This window comes from Rattus rattus, chromosome 7 (genome assembly GCF_011064425.1).
Source record: "Rattus rattus isolate New Zealand chromosome 7, Rrattus_CSIRO_v1, whole genome shotgun sequence".
Classification (NCBI taxonomy): Eukaryota; Metazoa; Chordata; class Mammalia; order Rodentia; family Muridae; genus Rattus; species Rattus rattus.
This window is the reverse complement of record NC_046160.1, coordinates 13,644,480-13,661,162: the sequence shown is the minus strand read 5'-3', so window position 1 is coordinate 13,661,162 and position 16,683 is coordinate 13,644,480. Positions and strand designations below refer to the sequence as shown.

The 16,683-nt window shown below is 41.9% G+C and overlaps 1 protein-coding gene across 1 annotated transcript; it reads left to right on the top strand.

Annotated features, from left to right (window-relative positions):
• The first annotated feature begins 12,647 nt into the window (after window positions 1–12,647).
• On the top strand, window positions 12,648–15,092 carry LOC116905867 (constitutive coactivator of PPAR-gamma-like protein 1). The gene has a single exon (XM_032908856.1). The coding sequence runs from the start codon at window positions 12,662–12,664 to the stop codon at window positions 13,505–13,507; it is 846 nt and encodes a 281-aa protein (XP_032764747.1). The 5' UTR covers window positions 12,648–12,661; the 3' UTR covers window positions 13,508–15,092.
• The last annotated feature ends 1,591 nt before the right edge of the window (window positions 15,093–16,683 follow it).

Genomic DNA, 16,683 nt, shown 5'->3' with positions numbered 1-16,683 from the left:
AAGATGAGGTCCCATCAGGGATGGCCCTACTCTCTACACTGTGTCTAGCTTTTGTTCCACTAGTCCCGGTGATGGACAACAACCCATGGGCAGTGCTTGCCTGTGTACCAGAGAGGTTAAGCTTCCTGTGGACAATGGGATTCTGAGGTACCAAAGTTTTCTCCAGCCTTTCTTCTTGAGATGAAATTCAGTTAGACTTTCTTGAAGTAGTTGTATCAAGTTTGCAGTGAGTAAGTTTCTTTTGTTCCATAATCTCAACAACACTTGGTATTGGCTGATTCTTGACTGTGTCCAGTCTGTAAGCTAGGTGCTGGGTGTCTCCTTAGGACTTTAACTTGCATTTCCCTGAGGAGTAAGGAGGGTAACATCTTTAATAGTTATAGTGATTGTCTAGCTTTCCTTGTCTGTGAGCTAACAAGATTACTCATTTCTCCTACGTCTTCTTATTGATTTATGGCTCCTCATACATTCTGTATGTTGCTCCCTCATCAATTAAACATATTGCAAATATTCCAGGGAATGGGGTGCCTTCTTAGAATCTTTAAAAAGAACGGTTCTGTGGTCTGGGGGATGTAATTAGAGGCAATCAGTGGTAAAGAACTTTCCTATCATACACAAAGCCCTGAGTTCAGTCTCCAGTGCTGGCGGCAGGAAGGTTCCCCAAAGTTTGATATCATCAAATGTATCATTCTCTTTTTAAAGGATTAGGGCTTATCACCACCCCTGCCCTGCCCTCTCTGTCTCCAAAAGCAACACTTAGGTGCAAGATTGTTTATAGAAGCCTTTTTCCTACCAGGAAAGTAGGAATGGGGGGTGGGGGTGCGAGAGGGAGGGATTTCCCAAAGTCTATCAACAGAAGAGATAACATATGCAGGCTTATTAGAAGACAACAGACCACAAATGGGTCTCCATGCGTGGATGAGTCTCGGAAAGATATTATAAATGAAGAAAAGCAATTTATTTATCAAAATTCAGTTACTCTGAGTTAAGTAGTGTGTTTGAAAATGTAATAGTAGAGGTGTTCACCTTGCAAGGAGAAAGAAGGGGAGATGCTCATCAATCAACCTTCGGAAGAGACAGGAAATGGGGTGAGGGCTCTCAATGCTGTTGATAGCTGTCATTTGACCCAGGAGGTGTTTGCTCAGCTAGGTTTTTTTTTTTTTTTTTTTTTTTTTTTTTTTGTTCTTTGAACTCACCATGTGCTTTCAATAACCACTAATACCTGACCTATTTTTCCATAAAACATGTTAAGAGGTATTTATTAGCCATCTCAGTATAAGAAGATTTTGCATTCTCTAGGGAAAACCATTCTCGTATCATATGTTAAAAGCTTAGACTCCAGATCCTACACACCCTGGAAAATTCTAATGCTCTGGGCAGAGCTGGGGGAAAACCTGTGCCTTTCTCTACTGCACCTCTCTGGAGTGCTCAACCCTCAGCAGGAGTCAGCCTGGTAAAATTCACGGCCCTCACTGCCCTCTTGTGGCCAGTGTTACTACCCACAGGGAGAAGAGAAGCAAGGGAGCAGGAGTAAGTGGTCTGGCTGGTTCGGGGCTGTCTCTGAGGACTTGCTTAGCTCGGCTAGATGCCAAAATGTGCCACCAAAACCCCACTAAGTTGTTGTTTTTGTCAAGGTTCCAAGCTTGTTAGCCTGGTTTCTTTTCTGGAAGCATGTTTGCTTCCTTCTGATGATGTAACATCACAGATAGTAGACCCCCGTCTGCTCCGAACCTCCTACTGTTTGGCTCTCCCTGCCCAGGCAGATCTCACAGTTTAGCTTCTCCTAGAACCACCATCCCCACATCCTGTCTCTGCACTAGCTGTCTATGGCCAGCCACCTGGGCCTTGGCTCTCCCAATCACTCTGATCCTGTCCTTCGGCACCCCAGCAGGACGACTGTTAATCGGATAAAATTCAAATGCTTCAGAGAGACAAAGCCCTCAGAGAGAGCCTGCTCTGAAACCAGAACCATGTTGGAACCATGTGTTCACTCCCTACTTACTATCCGCCCCTTCCTCCCATACACACCCATTTTATAATTTCATGTTCACTGTTTGTCCTGATCCCGTCAGTTTCCAATCCTAATGAGAAGCCCAAGATAGGCAGATTCACTGAGCAAACTCACATAGCCATTATAGGAATTGAGGCAATACTCAAGCCAGATCTCATGAGCAGAGTCCTCATCTGTAAGGTCTCTATGCATTCATCTGCCTCTGTCCACAGCCCAGAGGCCACTTGAATCCTGAATTTAAACACTACTGTTATACCTGAGTATTGACTTCTCTCAAATCGACTAGTCCCTGCAGTTCCTCCCCAGGAGGCTGTATCCCAACCATTGTAAGACAATGTAGTATCATGATTAAAATTAGATTTTGTAATGAGAACTGAATAGGAATCTATGCTTGCTGATGAAAGACTAGATGGCTGTAGGCTCTTGATTGAACTGTCAATCAATCTCTGTCTCCTCATCTGTGAAATGGGAATGCTGTTTTACTCAAAGATTGTGTTAAGGTAGAGATGAAAACTGTGCTTATTGTATTTCACATTCGTAAGAGTAACTGAGTGAATATTATTATCACTCATTATGAAGTCTGGACCTTGTAGGCCTCAGATGATTATATCCCATGGATAGAGTCCTTTGTAGATCTAGATTATACATGTTCCCACAGCTCTTTTCTGGATAGTCAGCTCCCTGGGAATTCTCCTGGGAGGGCTCGAATTTGACACTGTTCTCCAATGTGATACGGCTGAGTACATTCTCCTTCAATCTTGGCACAATTATGCCCTTGAGGCTAGGAACTGGCCTGGAGCCCACGAAGCTCAGTGCCTCTCCTAAGTCCCTATTGATCTTCAGCCATCTGTTAACCAGTGAGAAATACTCACCCTTTCTCTGCTGGAGGTTGTCCTTCCTCAAACCCACTTTACTTCCTCTTGACAGTATCGTGACTGTCAACCCAGCCATTCAGGGTTGCTCAGTCTGGACCAGGGGACACTACACTTTCAGTGTTAGGAACTGAAGCTGGGGTTTCACACACACTAGGCAAGGGCTCAAACACTGAACTCTTTTCTAATCAGCTTCTAAGCCATCTGCTTTAAGTACTGCGATTTAATCCTTCCAAGAAACTGAGCAGAGTGAAGGACTGTAGGATATACTAGCTACCCTTCAACATTATCACTTTGCCATCAGGATTATTTTGAGCTGAAGACAGTTAGGAATGTATTTTAAAACTAAACAAACAAGCTTTGTCTCCTACCTTTCCACAAGGAAATGACACTCCAGGATACACGCTTCTATACTCCCTACTAGGAGACTCTAGTCTTACCACCTCACCCTTGGGTGTTATTACTTCTTCATATATTTAACTTCCCCAATTTGGCTGCCCTGAAAGTCCTGAGACTCCATTCTTCATCTTGTTACATCACTAAAAAACTTGCTTTTCTTCTGTCAAAATGTCACATAAACTCAAGCTCTAAAGAGCCCTTTGAGTCACTCATGCCTGGGTACCCCATATATCTATGGTACACGTGCCAACAAACTTCTTGTGTTTCTCTTGTTTCCCCATCTTTTGTTACTCTGTAGATCCCCAGAGAGATAGAGAATGAGTTTCCTCTTCCTACAAGAATAGTCTGGGTTCGGAGAAACAAGTCAACAGGCATACGCTGTAAATTCTGTCAAAACGTCCTCTGCTACATCAGGGTCAGGAGCCATAAACTCTGATTTGCTGACTTAGATATCCCCCTGCCTCACTCCTAAGTTTCTGTGGTAAGGGTCTCCTGTCTCACATTGGTCTGTCTAGAGTCAACAGTTACAGAGCTGCTGAGATGGGAGATGACCCATTCCTCGGGATGACAGAATGGAGTCAAATTCATATCCTGAACAAAGTTTTCTAGACTCATTGGTAATGTCTCCTTAAATCTTCCCTCTGTCCTCCAGGACACGGAGCTGGGAGCGCTGCTGAGAGCACTGTGCTGTACATTTAACACAGAATAAAAAATCTTCTCTACGATCGGCCAGTGATAGCCAGACAGCCTGGCTCATGTCTGCTTCCCCTAGCCGACCTTGGCAAAAATTATATTCTGGAAGTTTCCTATCTGCCAACTGAGGGAGCTGGGCTGGATGACCTACGAGGCCTGTCTTGCGCCGATGGGTTAATACCCTGCTCACCGGCATGCAAGAGGGTCAGACTCAGTCATTTGGTGTCACTGTCCCTTTAAAAAGATCCCCAGTCATTCAGATCCTATCATCCTCCTTATCCATCAGCAAACCTCGCTTAATACACGACCTCCATAAATGGCTTGCTCAAGGACACAAAATGAGTCATTTTCAGAGGCCTAAACAGCAATTTATGTCTCCCTGCCAGTTTTCTTCCATCAAGACGAGAGGACAGAAACAGTCCCTGCCATTCCCCCGCTCCATTAACATTGCTTAGTGTTAAAACAGTGAGCAGAGGCCTTTTGCCTGGCTGGCTCCTGTGCCCTGTGTTCGTACCTGAGCAAACAAAACCCAGTTTCATGCAAATGGTGTAACAGAACTCAAACTTAACCCATCAGGAACTGCCAACTAAGCTCTGCTAGGGACTTCCTGCCTGACCCGACCCAGATAAATCAAAAGGCTCAGTCCAGACAGTCAAGTGATCTCTCTACTGTCTCCCAGTTCAGGGACTCTGCATCATTTCCCAACTCCCAATGCCTTTGATGTCCAAATACACTCTATGAAGTCTACTTAGTCTGAAGCTTTTAACAGAAGGTTTTTCTCCATCTAAAGCTTCCTGTTAACTGAAATATTACATTTCAAAGGAAAGTATGCTTAAACACATGGACCATCATTCAACACTGGCTTTCAACCAGCATGAAAGAACACTTAGAAATTGAGAAGCTATCAGCTCCCCACCGCTTTAAAAAAAAAAAAAAAAAAAAAAAAGCTTTATAATAAAGCTTTATCAAGACATGGCTAGCAGACCACTTGGAGACTGGAGAGATATATCAGAGTTTTATTAAAAATCGGTATTGTCCATGCAAGGCTCACCAGCGACCCACCAAGTCAACATAGGCTCAGCCCTGAGTCAAATCCCCAGGCTAGCAGCACTAGCTCCAGAGAAAAGCACTGAGAGCAAACGTCTTTTCTCAAGGTAACATTATCTTATCTTTGACTTTGTTTCCTTATCTGAGAAAAGATCAAAGAACCCCTGCACTGTTAGAAGCAACATAGCAATCACGACTCCCGTATGACTTATAAGAGCTCTGCCCAGGAAGTTTCTTATTATTATGCTTAATTACATGGTCGTAATTTTCATGGACAGGGCCGGTTTGCCTGAAAAAGTCCTGAATATCCTATCCAGGTATAAGAAGATCCAAAGGTTCCCCTAAGCCCCTGTGGATGGAGTAGAGGAACATGGGCAGGAGGGGCTAGAAACCAGAATGTGCGTGTGGTTGGGACAAAAAAGGAATACATGTCTAGACCTTGAAACTAAAGGACACAGAACTGAGCACGGGCATGCGCAGATGAAGCCAGAGAGTAAGCCTAAAGACAGGAACAAGAGTAAGGACTGGTGGGCAGAAACACACCTACCCCACCTACCCCCTACCCACACTGCCTACCGGCACCCGGAGTCACAGGAACAAGATGAGCACACAGCATGGTCCTTAAGCCTCCTGAGCAGCTCTGAACTCACTCCCGGGACAGGACAGAAAGTGAAAGGGCCAAAAGAAAGATCCAGACTGGGGTTGGGGATTTAGCTCAGCGGTAGAGCGCTTGCCAAGCAACCGCAAGGCCCTGGGTTCGGTCCCCAGCTCTGAAAAAAAGAAAAAAAAAAAAAAAAGATCCAGACTTCACTGTTGACACAACTGTCTTATTTAGGGTTTTACTGCTGTGCAGAGACAACATGACCAAGGCACTTCTTATAAAGACAATGCTCCTAACAGTTCTTCTTTGGCAGATTTAATGAAGAATTTGAACATCTCTACCTCCAGGTGAGGAAATACTTTGTGGCTAGGCAGTCACCAGACAAAACTGCCCATTTCATCTGCAGACAAATACTGTCCAGAAAAGAACAAATTATGCAGAATAATTGACTGGTAAACCCTGCCAAGACAGGGTGAACAGCCCTTCAAAATCTGCATTTGAACATTGTCAGTGGATTTTGAGCCAGAAGGAAGGAAGGATGAGTGTGAGAAAAGTTGAAGGGAGAGGAGGAGACTGGAATGGAAAGGGATAGAAGCTTAGAAATATTCGTAACAACTTGTAAAGGTACAGCGCGGAATCTTAATGGCAGCTACCATATTGTCCTGCCACGGCTTCTGTCCCTCTCACTCCTGTCTATTCCTCCTTTCCGATCGACATTCCTCCCCTTCCTCCAAACTATTCTCCTCTTACCAAACTTTTCTACTTCCCATCCAATGACAAGCCTCCTTCTAGCTTGTACCTGCCTCAACAGTGACATCATCCCATATTTCACCCATTTTGTCTATATTTAAAAAAAAGAAAAAACATTGCTCTCATGTATAAGCTGATCACAACTACTATCACTGTGTAATGAAAAGCATAAAATATATCTAACACCCAGTCCAACACTACTATCAGTTAAACAGAACATTTAGTTATCCATTCCAGCTTAAGAAAGGCTTAAAATCTATATCATATCTTGGCTAGCCTGTATACTATCTGTAGATGTATTTTCAGAGTTAAACAAACCGATAGGCTATGAGACTATAATCAGTCTTCAACCCCGTCAGAAATCTGAGAATGACCAAATTCCTATACACATAGGAAGCTGAACATGGCTTCCAGAACCTAGAAGTTGTAAAGACAAATCTCCACCAGCACAGTCCCCTGTTAGCATCATGTGAGCCCAAGTCTTCGGCCTTCTGGCCCAAAATCAACTGACAGATTGGTGAAATGCAGATTTTGAAGGGCTGATCACCCTCTCTTGGGGCAGCGTTTATCAGTCCACTATTCTGCATAATTTCTTCTCTTCTGGACAGTATTAGCCTGCAGATGAAACAGGCAGTTTAGTCCGGGTGGCTGCCTAGCCACAAAGTATTGCCTCGCCTGGAGGTATAAATGTTCAAATTATTCATTACATCTGCCAAAGGGGAACTGTTAGGAGCACATATGTCACAACAAAAGATAAATAACTTTAAATCTCAAATATTGTGGATTTCTGACGTTTTTGAAAACCATCTGTCTATATAAGATGATCTGAATTGTTGTCTTTATGTCTTAATATTATCTTGAAAGTACTCTCACAAAGTCAGAGCCATGAATTTGCTCATTGGCCCTAAATGCACATGTGTAATCAACTCAGAAGTTTGTAATGACGTCACAGAAGGACTGGCTCTAAACCTTGTACTCTTAAACGTTTTTGACAAATAAATTCTATACCAAAGCAAAGATATGATTTTAGCTTAGTTACCAAATGAGATTATGACTGTACAACTCAATCTAGCTAATTCCTCCCTGTTAAATTACAACCAATTTTAAATTCCTCATAAAAACAACTTTAGAATAACCGCTTTCAGCCCCCCAAAAGTCCTGGGAATTGGGTCGACGACTCCTCCATAACTTCAAGCTGTACATGGGCGTTGAGATATCCTTGGGGGTAAGGGGTAGGAAAAATGAAGCAAATGCTCTAGCAGGATGTGTCCTGACTGGACCCAGCTGAAAGTCCTTGAGACCAGGAATCCAAGTAGCCACACTCTGCAAAATGCAAGACAACTTTCAGGCGGTCTAACTCTATCAAATCTGATCAGGATGACTCTGTCAGGTTCCCAGAGCCTAATCACACTTTTTCAAAACACAAAGACAAAATCTTTCTCCCAATGTACTGTGTTTCTTAATCTGTAACCAGAAAAGCTTGTATCTTGCACTCTCTCCCAGACTAACAATATAACCATCAAACTCAAAGTCACACCCATTATGAAGTTTAAGCAATTTTTTAAAAATGGAAGTGACCTCAACAATGAGCCTGATAGACTTTGTACTCTATGATATCAGGAAATGAATGCAACATTCCCGTGGAGCCCACATTAAGAGAATCTGGGCTTCCCGTTGTGGTAAATATCAAAAGTAACCACAAACTCTCGCTAGCTGGCATTCAGGAGCCATATGGGCTTTATCCGGGTAATTCATAGAACACACTAAAGGCCTTCTATCAATTCTAATACCAATAAGCAATGTATCAAACCAGGGCGTTAGCCCATAATATATGCACCTCTTAAGCTCTCTACCTGGCGCCATGGATTTTTACTTAACCTTAATAACTTGTAAACATCACAATACTCTACTTGGAGTCACTGACTAAATTTTCCCCATCTACGTTCCGAATCATGGATGAAAATCCCCATGTGATTCAGGTAATCTCTGTACTCCCCTTAAAACAAATTTAAACACCTTCTGTCAATTCTAATACCAATAAGCAACTTAAAAATCAGGACTTTAACCCAAATTATATCCATCTGTTGTGCTCTCTACCTGGAGCCACTGATTTTTATTTAACCTTAATAACTTCTATAATATATGTCTTTATTGACTCTGCCTGGTGTTACAGACATTTATCACAACTCTCTTCTTGGAGTTCGTGACTAATTTTCCCTAAATTCTGAACCATGGATGAAAATCCCATGATTCAGATAATTTCTTTACTCTCTTCTTTCTAAAAATGAAATTAATCACCCTTTTAACAACACCTGTCATTAACAAGTAGCTTGTCTAACTAGAATTTCAACCCAAAATTGCCGTGGAGCTCACATTAAAAGGAATATGAGTATCCTGAAAATATGTCTAAGCAACCTTCTTTAAAAAGTGGCTTTTAATCTATAACTCCATTACTTTTCACACAGCAGGGGACCTAGAGCCTGCCAGCCCAGGCTGCTACCCATTTTTTGTTTGTTTGTTTGTTTGTCTGTTTGTTTAAATTCCCATGCTTGGGATATCACATGACTGACCATGGCGCTGGCCTCCTCTTACTTAGAAAATAAAACTTTTTCTCAACTCTTAGGATTGCTGGTGGATTCTTGACTATCACATTAGTTCACCATCGGTTGTTGTAAAAATATACAAAAGTATAAAGGGCTGTGTTTTATCCCCACTAGGTCTACACCAGAGTGCCCCAAGATATCTGCTGGATATCTTAATTCTCAGTCATCAAAGCCTCTGACCCGCTTTGCTCCATCCCCTATCACACTGCCAAAGGCCTCTCTCTGAGCCTGGCAGCAATCTCTCTACCTATCTACTTCCCAAGGCAGGTTTCCATGCCAGAAGCACACATCCCAATTCTGTAGGGGTCCAGACACTCTAGCCGCCGCATATTTTCCTACACTTAAATCACTACATGAAAGAACACACAACAGGCTAACCTTTTCCCAATTGATAAGATATAGTTGCACACCTGAACATATAAAGCCCAATACACATCCATCCCTTAAAAACATTCATAACAACCTGTTAAGTTACAGCGAGGAATCTTAATGCCACCTGCCACATTGTCTTGCCACAGCTTCTCTCCCTCTCCCTCCTGTCTCCTCCTCTTCCTTCAAATGTTTCTCCCACACATCCTTCCGTCTTGTCCAATGACAAGCCTCCTTCTAGCTTACCTGCCTCACCTGTGACACCATCCCACATTTCACCCTTATTCTATAATATAAAAAAACATTGCTCTCATATATAAGCTGAGCACAACTACAATCATTGTGTAATTAAAAGCATAAAATATATCTAACACCCAGTCCAACACTACTATCAGTTAAACAGAACATTTAGTTATCCATTCCAGCTTAAGAAAGGCTTAAAATCTATATCATATCTTGTCTAGCCTGTATACTACCTGTAGATGTATTTTCAGAGTTAAACAGCCTGATAGGCTATGAGACTATAATCAGTCTTCAACCCCGTCAGAAATCTGGGAATGACCAAATTTCTATACACATAGGAAGCCGAACATGGCTTCCAGAACCTAGAAATTGTAGAGACAAATCTCCACCAGCACAGTCCCCTGTTAGCAACATGTGAGCCCAAGTCTTCGGCCCTCTGGCCCAAAATCAACTGATAGAATGGTGAAATGCAGATTTTGAAGGGCTGATCGCCCTCTCTTGGGGCAGCGTTTATCAGTCCACTATTCTGCATAATTTCTTCTCTTCTGGACAGTATTAGCCTGCAGATGAAACAGGCAGTTTAGTCAGGGTGGCTGCCTAGCCACAAGGTATTGCCTCGCCTGGAGGCAGAGATGTTCAAATTCTTCATTACATCTGCCAAAGGGGAACTGTTAGGAGCACATATGTCACAACAAAAGATAAATAACTTTAAATCTCAAATTTGGTGGATTTCTGACGTTTTTGAAAACCATCTGTCTATATAAGACAATCTGGATTGTTGTCTTTATGTCTTAAGATTATCTTGAAAGTACTCTCACAAAGTCAGAGCCATGAATTTGCTCGTTGGCCCTTAACTCACATGTGTAATCCACTCAGAAGTTTGTAATGACGTCCCAGAAGGACTGGCTCTAAACCTTGTACTCTTAAACGTTTTTGACAAATAAATTCTATACCAAAGCAAAGATATGATTTTAGCTTAGTTACCAAATGAGATTGTGACTGTACAAATCAATCTACCTAATTCCTCCCTGTTAAATTACAACCAATTTTAAATTCCTCACAAAAACAACTTTAGAATAACTACTTTCAGCCACCAAAAAGTCCTGGGAATTGGGGCGACGACTCCTCCATAACTTCTTCAAGCTGTACATGGGCGTTGAGATTTCCTTGGGGGTAGGGGGTAAGGAAGAATGATGCAAATGCCCTAGCAGGATGTGTCCTGACTGGACCCAGCTGAAAGTCCTTGAGACCAGGAATCCAAGTAGGCACACTCTGTAAAATGCCACCCTCGAGACAACTTACAGGCGGTCTAACTCTATCAAATCTGATCAGTATGGCTTCTGTGTGGTTTCCAGAGCCTAATCATACTTTTTCAAAACACAAAGCAAAATATTTCTCCCAATGTACTGTGTTTCTTAATCTGTAACCAGAAAAGCTTGGATCTTGCACTCTCTCCCAGACTAACAATATAATCATAAAACTCAAAGTCACACCCATTATGAATATTAAACAATTTTTTTAAAATGGAAGTAAGCTCAACAATGAGCCTGATAGTCTGTGTACTCTATGATATCAGGAAATGAATGCAACATTCCCGTGGAGCCCACGTTAAGAGAATCTGAGCTTCCTGTTGTGGTAAATATCAAAAGTAACCACAAACCCTCGCTAGCCAGCATTAAGGAGTCATATGGGCTTTAGCGCAGGGTAATTCATAGAACAAACTAAAAACCTTCTATCGATTCTAATACCAATAAGCAATGTATCAAACCAGGGCTTTAGCCCAAAATAAATCCATGTGTTAAACTCTCTACCCAGCACCACAGATTTTTACTTAACCTTAATAACTTGTAAACATCACAATACTCTACTTGGAGTCACTGACTAAATTTTCCCTATCTAAGTCCTGAACCATGGATGAAAATCCCCACGTGATTCAGGTAACCTCTTTACTCTCCTTAAAACAAACTTAAACACCTTATGTCAATTCTAATACCAATAAGCAACTTAAAAGTCAGGACTTTATCCCAGATTATATCCATCTGTTGAGCTCTCTACCTGGAGCCACAGATTTTGATTTAACCTTAATAACTTCTATAATACATGTCTTTATTCACTCTGCCTAGTGTTATAGACATTTATCACAACTCTCTTCTTGGAGTTCGTGACTAATTTTCCCTAAGTTCTGAACCATGGATGAAAATCCCCACGTGATTCAAATAATCTCTTTACTCTCTTCTTTCTAAAAATGAACTTAATCACACTTTTAACAACACCTGTCATTAACAGGTAGCTTGTCTAACTAGAATTTCTACCCAAAACTCCCGTGGAGCCCACATTAAAAGGTATATGAGTATCCTGAAAATATTTCTAAACAACCTTCTTTAAAAAGCGGCTTTTAATCTATAACTCTCTGATCTGCCATTACTTATCACACAGCAGGGGACCTACAGCCTGCCAGCCAAGGCTGCTACCCGTTTTTTTTTGTTTGTTTGTTTGTTTGATTTTTTAAATTCCCATACTTGAGATATCACATGACAGACGATGGCGCTGGCCTCCTCTTACTTAGAAAATAAAACGTTTTCTCACCTCTTAGGATTGCTGGTGGATTCTTGCCCATCACATTAGTTCACCATCGGTTGTTGTAAATATATACAAAAGTATACAGGGCTGTGTTTTATCCCCACTAGGTCTACACCAGAGTGCCCCAAGATATCTGCTGGATATCTTAATTCTCGGTCATCAAAGCCTCTGACCCGCTTTGCTCCATTCCCTATCACACTGCCAAAGGCCTCTCTCTGAGCCTGGCAGCAATCTCTCTACCTATCTACTTCCCAAGGCAGGTTTCCATTCCAGAAGCTCACATCCCAATTCTGTAAGGGTCCAGACTCTCTAGCTGCTGCATATTTTCCTACACTTAAATCACTACATGAAAGAACCCACAACAGGCTAACCTTTTGCCCAATTGATAAGATATAATTGCACACCTAAACATACAAAGCCCAATACACATCCATCCCTTAAAAACATTCATAACAACCTGTTAAGTTACAGCGAGGATGCCAAGGTTGAAAAGATGCGCCAGAGTATCCTGGAGGGGCTCAACTTCTCCCGGCAAAACCACCCACTCCCTTTCCCACCACCTCCTGCTCTGCCCTTCTACCCAGCTTCTGTATATCCTCGGCACTTTGGGCCGGTCCCACCCTCACAGGGCAGGGGCAGGGGCTTTGCAGGAGTCTGTGGCTTTGGAGGCCATTATGGGGAAACTGTAGCAACAGGCCCTTACCGTGCCTTCCGGGTGACAGCAGCATCGGGACACTGTGGAGCCTTCTCAGGCAGTGACAGCAACAGGACTAGCAAGTCCCAGGGCGGAGTCCAACCTATTCCTTCTCAGGGAGGGAAGCTAGAAATAGCTGGCACGGTGGTCGGCCACTGGGCTGGGAGCAGGCGGGGCCGTGGGGGCCGAGGGCCCTTCCCTCTGCAGGTGGTGTCTGTGGGAGGACCAGCAAGAGGGCGTCCAAGGGGTGTTATTTCCACTCCTGTGATTAGAACGTTTGGAAGAGGTGGAAGGTACTACGGCAGAGGCTATAAAAGCCAGGGAGCAATTCAGGGCAGACCTCCTTATGCTGCTTCAGCAGAAGAAGTGGCCAAAGAACTGAAATCGAAATCTGGGGAATCCAAGTCCTCTGCTGTGTCCTCAGAAGGGTCCCTGGCTGAAAACGGAGTGATGGCCGAGGAGAAGCCAGTGCCCCAACTTAATGGGAGCACGGCTGACACCAGGGCCCCCAGCCACTCTGAAAGTGCCTTGAACAATGACTCTAAAACGTGCAATACAAATCCTCACTTAAATGCACTAAGTACAGACAGCGCCTGCCGCAGGGAGGCTGCTCTGGAGGCAGCTGTCTTAAATAAAGAAGAGTGAACTTATTTTTATAGAGGGTGAAGGATGCTGGAAGGGTAAGGATTCAGGAATATCTGGAGAAAAGAGAGCCTGCAGTTATGTACATTTTGTCCTTTCCGTAAGAGAAAATGAGGACTGTGGAAATTCAGATCCCTCTTTGATATCAGAGATTTAAACAACACATTTTTTTTTTAGTTTTAACCAGTTGTAGTCAAAATGCTACAATAAAACAAACCGAGAGAGAGAAAATGAAGAGCATTTGACTCCCGCACTTAAAAATGAAGCACACAAAGTTTAAACTGGTTACGACGACAAAAGCCTACAGTTGTGTTTCTTGAACTATAAAGAAAACAAATTTTGGCAGTGTTTAAGTATATATAGCTTAAAATATAATTTTTAGCATTTGGCACCATATGTATGCCATTATATTTGATTTTTGCATTACTGTTTCACAATGAAGCTTTGTTTTAAGGCTTTGATTTATGATTATGAAAGAAATAAGGCACAACCACAGTTTTTCTTTCTTACTTAAATTTCATCACTGTTGATGTGGTTCTTTTGTGTTAAAAAAGTGCAACTATCGAAACTAAAAAATTATAGAGTAAACTGCTGTTGTGCTGATTTTGAATACACAGTACATCATACATACTTTACAAGCAAGTTCAATGGAGATAAAGTTGAAATCATAGAAGATGCAAATGACCTTTCAAAGTCAACACAATGTGTTCTGAAACCTCGTGACTAATACCATGCACCTGTGATCAGTGAGCTACGTGGTTTTGAATCGGACGTAGACCATTAGTGCTACTACTTGAGCTAAACTTCTGCATGGTTCATAATTTTTAAAGTGTGTAGTTAATATTATGCATGTTATTGTCTTTTCTTCCATTCTTACCAGTACGTGCCCATTTGCAAAACGAAATGCTAATAATCAGTAATAGTCCTATGAGGATGTTAACTCTGTTTAGTCATTGACTGATCTTGCTCTAACCCCAAAACTTTGTGATTATTGACCTCTGTTGCATTTATTCTAAACCCCCCAAAATGACCTAGCCGTTTGGAGTATCAACATTACCCTGGTGTACTCACTGCTGTTGCAGGATTGTTCTCTGTTGCTGTTTATGCCTTCATATTCATATTAGCCAAATATGAAATTCTGTAAAGAAGAACCCCCTATGATCTTAAAAAACAAACACCCCCTCCCCTTCTGTAGCAGGAAACAAATTGCTTGTTCTTGAGAAGTTCCCATCAGGAATTTAGTAGAAGCAGGTATACTTCTATCATTTTGATGTTTTGTTATTGTTTCCAAACAATGTACTTTGAATCAGAATCACTTCTTACGTTTCATATACTTCCGATGCTCTTCATCACATTAGTGATCAGAAATGAGGTGTAACTCCCCAACCCCTGCCCGCGAGAGCTAAGTAGGATCTTACTGTAAGTTGAAGGGACTTCCGCCCTAACTCATGGATTGTGAAGAATGAACTGCTGTTGGGTCTGATTGACTGTTGATGGATTGTGGTGTGGCGTATCCAGAGGCTATTGAATGCAACTTACAATGCTTAATAAAAATCTTTATTCTTTTAGTATAAAAAAAAAAAAAAAAGTTACAGCAAGGAATCTTAATGCCACCTGCCACATTGTCTTGCCACAGCTTCTCTCCCTCTCCCTCCTGTCTCCTCCTCTTCCTTCAAATGTTTCTCCCACACATCCTTCCGTCTTGTCCAATGACAAGCCTCCTTCTAGCTTGTACCTGCCTCACCAGTGACATCATCCCACATTTCACCCTTTTTGTCTAATATAAAAAAACATTGCTCTCATCTATAAGCTGAGCACAACTACTATCATTTTGTAATTAAAAGAATAAAATATGTCTAACACCCAGTCCAACACTACTATCAGTTAAACAGAACATTTAGTTATCCATTCCAGCTTAAGAAAGGCTTAAAATCTATATCATATCTTGGCTAGCCTGTATACTATCTGTAGATGTATTTTCAGAGTTAAACAGCCTGATAGGCTATGAGACTATAATCAGTCTTCAACCCCGTCAGAAATCTGAGAATGACCAAATTCCTATACACATAGGAAGCCTAACATGGCATCCAGAACCTAGAAATTATAAAGACAAATCTCCACCAGCACAGTCCCCTGTTAGCAACATGTGAGCCCAAGTCTTCGGCCTTCTGGCCCAAAATCAACTGACAGAATGTTGAAATGCAGATTTTGAAGGGCTGATCACCCTCTCTTGGGGCAGCGTTTATCAGTCCACTATTCTGCATAATTTCTTCTCTTCTGGACAGTATTAGCCTGCAGATGAAACAGGCAGTTTAGTCCGGGTGGCTGCCTAGCCACAAAGTATTGCCTCGCCTGGAGGTAGAGAAGTTCAAATTCTTCATTACATCTGCCAAAGGGGAACTGTTAGGAGCACATATGTCACAACAAAAGATAAATAACTTTAAATCTCAAATTTTGTGGATTTCTGACATTTTTGAAAACCATCTGTCTATATAAGACAATCTGGATTGTTGTCTTTATGTCTTAAGATTATCTTGAAAGTACTCTCACAAAGTTAGAGCCATGAATTTGCTCATTGGCCCTTAACTCACATGAGTAATCAACTCACAAGTTTGTAATGACGTCACAGAAGGAATGGCTCTAAACCTTGTACTCTTAAACGTTTTTGACAAATAAATTCTATACCAAAGCAAAGATATGATTTTAGCTTAGTTACCAAATGAGATTATGACTCTACAACTCAATCTACCTAATTCCTCTCTGTTAAATTACAACCAATTTTAAATTCCTCATATAAACAACTTTAGAATAACCACTTTCAGCCCCCCCCCAAAAGTCCAGGGAATTGGGGCAACGACTCCTCCATAACTTCTTCAAGCTGTACATGGGCGTTGAGATATCCTTGGGGGTATGGGGTAGGAAGAATGAAGCAAATGCTGTAGCAGGATGTGTCCTGACTGGACCCAGCTGAAAGTCCTTGAGACCAGGAATCCAAGTAGGCACACTCTGTAAAATGCCACTCTTGAGACAACTTTCAGGCAGTCTAACTCTATCAAATCTGATCAGTATGGCTCTGTGAGGTTTCCAGAGCCTAATCATACTTTTTCAAAACACAAAGACAAAATATTTCTCCCAATGTATTGTGTTTCTTAATCTGTAACCAGAAAAGCTTGGATCTT